General features: G+C 38.8%; 1 protein-coding gene across 1 annotated transcript; it reads left to right on the top strand.

Annotated features, from left to right (window-relative positions):
- Window positions 1-1,210: 1,210 nt before the first annotated feature.
- On the top strand, window positions 1,211-4,077 carry cenpx (centromere protein X). The gene is made up of 5 exons (XM_080840499.1): window positions 1,211-1,350; window positions 1,523-1,574; window positions 1,720-1,773; window positions 3,117-3,205; window positions 3,958-4,077. The coding sequence occupies exons 1-5, from the start codon at window positions 1,318-1,320 to the stop codon at window positions 3,970-3,972; spliced, it is 243 nt and encodes an 80-aa protein (XP_080696625.1). The 5' UTR covers window positions 1,211-1,317; the 3' UTR covers window positions 3,973-4,077.
- The last annotated feature ends 1,969 nt before the right edge of the window (window positions 4,078-6,046 follow it).

Here is a 6,046-nt window from a genome sequence, read left to right as displayed (position 1 = left end):
TTGAATAAAAGCAGAGAAAAAATATTCAATGATCACATACAGACCTGTCAGATGACTCCTTACAGTGCTGGGCAATACATAGAAATCTATACCCAAACCTGTTTATGCTTGCACAGAAAGTTTTTTGTATGCCAGTATCATCTGTTCCTTGCCAATATGTGTTTTCTAAGGCTGGAGAGATATTTTCAAATAAAAGAAACATATAGCTATATGGTATGATATGATAGATATAGCTTTTCAATAAAATAATTGAGGTTTCCTCCCTCACGTTACACAAGTACATATACAGCTCTGTTCAGTCCAACAGACTCACCTACACCCCCCTATAACCAGTCTGAAAAACCCTAATCACTGCTAGCGGTTCTACAAAAGCACTGACCACTGACCTCTGTTCAACAAATGGACTGACCAGTTGTAAAAAAAAGTACTTTAACTGCTCTCTCTGTTCTACAAAAGCACTGACCAGTTACAAACGCCATTTCCCTGACCTCTGTTCTACAAAAGCACTGACCAGTTGTACAAAAGCACTGACCAGTTACAAAAGCCTTTTCCCTGACCTCTGTTCTACAAAAGCACTGATCAGTTACAAAAGCCATTTCCCTGACCTCAGTTCTACAAAAGCACTTTATTTGCCCTCTTTTCTACAAAAGCACTGACCAGTTGTACAAAAGATTTACTGCCCTCTTTTATATTACTAATTTTCACTCCTTCAGTGTCAGTATGACATACAGACAAAGATTCTGATGATATATCAACAATTACATATGCAATCTTGCATTACTTTCTATTAAAATTGCCTTGGCTTTGGCTAGATCATAAAGGAACGGTTTCTATTTCGGTATTTTAAATGACCAGTAGGTGTCCTTAAAGTGCATTTGAAGCCGAGAAGCTGAGTCTCTTTTCAACACATCTGTCTGGAAAGCTTCAAGGCTTTGTGAAGTTTCATCTCACACCAACTATAAACCTCCTGTGCATAGGCTATGTTTTTTTCTGTTTCATTTTATTTTATTTATTTACGTTCACAGGCTACATCAGGCCCTTTGACAGTAAAATAGGGCCAATACATTTGACAGGCGCCAAGATTGTTGTTATTACACTCCAGCTCAGTAGGCGGCGGTACAAAAGGGCAAAGTTTTGGCTCGTATGTATTCTTTTTGATGAAGGAGTTGATGCATCCAATCAGGAGAAAGGCGCGTTAGTGGAAACATAATAAGAAAGTCGAGACGATTTTAATTAGGCGTAAATCTTTGAAGCCAGTTTTAGTCAATTGTGGCAATATTATTTCTGGCGTAGTCAAGATATTCAATCGTTTTCAGTATGGCGGATCAAGTTGAATACGAGTTTAAGAAGGTAAGCTACGTACAGAGTGCCAGCAGCTAACTATGCTGTTTGACACGAAGATAAACAACATTTTTGACAGAAAAGACATACTGAGGTGAAGTTATCTGGCAAGAGGATTATCGTTTACATTTAATAGGACAACCTCTTTTAACTCACTCTGACTTAACGTAATCTCTTTCAGGAAACGATAAGCAAACTTTTGACGAAATCCTTTACAGATAACAAAACTAAAGGTAATACACCATCTTGTGAGCTTACCTTTTACCTGCCTTATAATTTGACGTTTGCGAGACAAGAGTTTAATAATATCGGCACAATTTGTTATGGTGGAGATGTGGGTAAATGACCTGTACCTCTACATATTGTCTTGTCCTCAAGTGAGTGGCGATGCCGTCATCCTCATGTGCGAGATCTTAAAAGTCTTTGTTGAAGGTGAGTGGAGAGTGAGTGAGTTTTTTGCATGTATACCTGTATATGTGAGTTAACATTATTATTACTATCTATTTGGTTTGAAGTTTGAACTTCAAATCTGGATCAAGTGCACACCATTTGAGTAGCTGTCCAGAGTCAGGCTCTGTGACTTGTGAGTGGCTGTACCACAGGTTTGTTGTGCTTTGCACTGGGGGCTTTTCATGCCTTGTGAAAATGTTGTCACTGTTCAGAGAGGAGAAATGTGTAGATTTGTGCTTTAACATGATGACTAATGAATTATAGTGTAGTTTGTTGCCACCATACCATACAAGTTGTATTTGTATTCTTTTTATAAATAAGTACTACTCTACTACTTAGCCAATGATGGTTCTGGTTAGACTTGTTAACACACATGATACAGAACATCTAAAAAACAAGTCTAAGTGCTGAGTCAGTGTTGAGTGATCATGGTGTTCCTGTTTGGGAATTCAGACACTGTCTGTCACACTCCCGCGTATCCAAGGAGAGAAGTCCCTTGCCTGCACTAAAACACAGCTGTAAATAAATATGGCAGAACATGCTAGATGACCATTGCAAAAGCCAGCCTTTGCTGCTACTAGTTATTTGAGCCTTTTAGGACCCCAGTTAGTATGGTAGCCACTAGCCAGGCCTTGTTTACTGCACGGGCCTATCAGGCCCAAAGGACAGAGGGGCCCTTAAAACCGGCACCTAGAAAGCCCTGCTGCTCCAGGGGGGACCATGAAGACCATAGCAATACACAAAGGGTTACAAGGGGCCCCCAGCCTAAATGCAAGAAGTGTAGAGCTAGTCTGATTGTTATAGACACATACTGCTGTAAATCTATGTTTTACACCACATGAGTAGCGTGTCTGTCAGTGATGGGCGCACTGCTAGGAACTGTGGGTCCCTTGATAGAATTTTCAATGTAAGGAAATTGCATTTATCTCAAAATTAAATATTAGATTGGAAATGGTGTTGATGCTATTATTATGTAGATAATGTCTCTATAATATTTGTCATACCTGGCAATTGAACTGAAAAAAAAAAATCTAAATTTTTGCTGCAGGATTTAAAAAATAGTTTTAGGCTAGTTTTAAACCAAAGCTCCTTACTGTCTTTTGTTAAAAATCAATACCATATCTTGAAAGAGGCCAGGATATTTTGGCTGTGATATTTTTGAAAAATCTTTCTTCTACACCAGGTATTTAGATATCTCAGTAAAAAAAATATGAATATTTGCTATAAAGTTCTTGTTGTTATTTTGGGGAAAAGGAAAGGAATAAAAACAACAATTTTGACTGACTTACACACACAACTTTTCTTCACTCTGTGTTGTTGCAAAGAGGCCTCTCGAAGAGCCGTGAAACAGGCAACAACTGAAGACGGAGAACAAGTGGATGTTGAGCACTTTGAGAAGGTCCTGCCTCAGTTGGTGAGTAGCTTTGTTTGCACTACATCACTACAGCTGCTAATGAATATGACAGAAGTCTTACTGCATTTGACTTCTAACACAATGTTGAATCCCCCGAAAGGGTTTTCGGAAAATGAGCCTTGTCATTTGTTTTGTTCGTTTTAAGAAATGACAAAGTACTGATGAGTCATAGGCTGGCGCAGATTGTTGAATTTCTGTGATTTTTTTTATTTTTTATTGGACCTGAGATACCTTTCAGTTGAAGGGCTGGCACGTTTAATATGCACCTAAATATGTTCTGGAAATTTTGGTCATGTACAGTAAGCAAATCGTTTTGTTAGTGGAATTCCTGCTCTCGAGCTAAAAGAAGCATTGACTTTCAAAACAGACATTGCCTGAGATGTAAGAATCAAGGGTATTGGTATACTGAGAACAATTGAAAGCACCATAAAAGACAATACTGAAACCGTATCTCTTGCTAACTTTGGGCACATTAAAAAGTGTGTACCTTTTTCAAATATAATGCAAAAAGAATATTAAATGTCAAGAAATTATACCTGTGAATGACAATGTCATGGGAAGAACAAGCATCACTTACATATGTTACGATAGTCTGTGGTTTTATGCCAAATTGATTTTGGCAGCGTCAGTAGTTGGATGACATATTTTTAGGGCCTCATATTACAATTGTATATTGTAACCTCCTACCTGCCTCAAATGCTTTTCTGAAACGAATCGTTCTGACTAACGTTTGATCATTTTCTCCTTTACAGCTTCTTGATTTTTAGCTTGGCTGACACATTTTCCCTGAACAGCCACTAGGTGGGGATATTCTGTTACAGTCGGTCCTCGTGTCTTAATGCAGAGGTGCAGATGATCACAGTTGCAGACTGTCAAATGCGTTTGTTTTGATTAAGATATGATTGTTAAATATCGGTAAAAGGCATCTGGTTTTTGAGTCAGACATTTGTTTTCCAATTCATTGCCAGCCACAGTTGGATATGGAAAACACACACACACACACATACACACACCACATTTAGGGAATGCAGAACTTTGTGGCAGAAACAGTGAGTTTATAATCTTTAGGCAACCCAAACTATTAAGCATACCTCTTTTGCCTTCTGATTGTATGTCCCCACTCAGTATCCATAGCTACTTCATAATCTAGGCAAAAAACTAGTCCTAACTATACATGAAGGATGGTTTGCAACAGATCTAATACGAAATGAGCAGTCATGAGTTTACTGCATTAAATTAGTACCACACAATCTGTAGTATATATGTGTATATTCAACATGTTATAGGTTTGTTAACTGTGTTATTGTGGCGAGAAGAAGAGCAGAGACTATAATGAAAAATAAATGTTAACATGAAACAGACATAACGGACTGATTTCCTTTTCTTTTAAATAAAGCAGTGTAAAGAATTTCCCTAATAATTAAAGCAACCATCATCTGATTACCCACGCGGGATTTCAGAACAGGGCCCGGGATCATTCCATTTCAATCAGCTTTATGGCATGTCATAGTATGCCAAGACATTGTCACCAGGCCGTGGTTGAGGGAATCTGAGGTTAGGCCACTGCTGCTCCCCGTGTCTCAGTGGAACAAGTGACATGTGAAGGGGTGGATATGAGACATGTGAAAGCGGTTAGGCATGGAGTGGGGAGAGTAATGGCTTTGAGCTTCTCTTGATCCGACATTAAAGGGGGGGGTGTCGACAGCCAGGCCCAGACGGTCTGGAGCAATCTCGCTGCACAGAGTGTTCCCCTCGAGATGCAGACTGATCCGGCTCCAATCCGCCAGCTTGTTTTGGACAGACGTGCTCATAAGTCACTGATGGCGGCAGCTGCCAGTGTGTGTGTGTGTGTGTGTGTGTGTGTGTGTGTGTGTGTGTGTGTGTGTGTGTGTGTGTGTGTGTGTGTGTGTGTGTGTGTGTGTGTGTGTGTGTGTGTGTGTGTGTGTGTGTTGGTATGAACCATCAGAGCAGAAATGATACTGATTGTAGAAACTACAACAAAGTGTGTGCGAGTTGTATGTGCTCAACTCAGTAACTGATTTTGACACCTGTCGCTTATGTTTGTATTGACCAAAGCCCAAGCGTAACCTTGATCTGCGAATCCTTCTGTCTTTCAAAGCACTGTGAGAATTCTGTGTGACACTTTGTTGTCTGGTTGTGATCAAAGACAAAATGCACGTGTCTGGGTTATACAACCCATGGCATAGCATGGCATATAGGCGCCATGTGCTTTATGTTATCCGCTACGGTGGTTCAAATGAAACTGGTTCTCCATCTTTGACTGTAATTATTGACTTTGTTTCATCTCAGATACTTGTTTTTTATTTCAAGCTTATTTCTAATGTAATGGATATGAAGGTGCTGAACCTAAATTAATGCACAGATGCCTGGAATGCAAAATGACTAATGAATTCCTGCAATGAAATTAACATTGACTGTAATCTTGAGGTATAAACTATACTATACAATAGGCCTACTAACTGACAGTTCTTTAATGATAGTTCAAAAGCCCTGCTTACATTTACTATGGCTTTTGTTTAATATAATGTAAAATATCTGCACTTAATTCACATACAAACATACATATAATTCACTTAACTTACTATGCATGATCTCAAACAAATAGAACACACTTTACCCCTGTTAAGGTTATGGGATTGTGAGATGATCAGAACTTTACTTCTGTGACCTTGCATTTTAGTATTTGTATAGATCATTTAGATATTTCGGAGTGTAACAATTTCAGCAGTGTGAAACAATTTCAGCCTCATGTTAATGTAGGTGTTTTGAAATTCTACCATCTGTACAGCTTTTAAATGCTGCAATGAAATGAATGGAAAA

The sequence above is a fragment of the Sprattus sprattus genome, assembly GCF_963457725.1.
Source record: "Sprattus sprattus genome assembly, chromosome: 6".
NCBI classification, from domain to species: Eukaryota; Metazoa; Chordata; class Actinopteri; order Clupeiformes; family Clupeidae; genus Sprattus; species Sprattus sprattus.
This window is presented reverse-complemented; position numbering and strand designations above follow the sequence as displayed.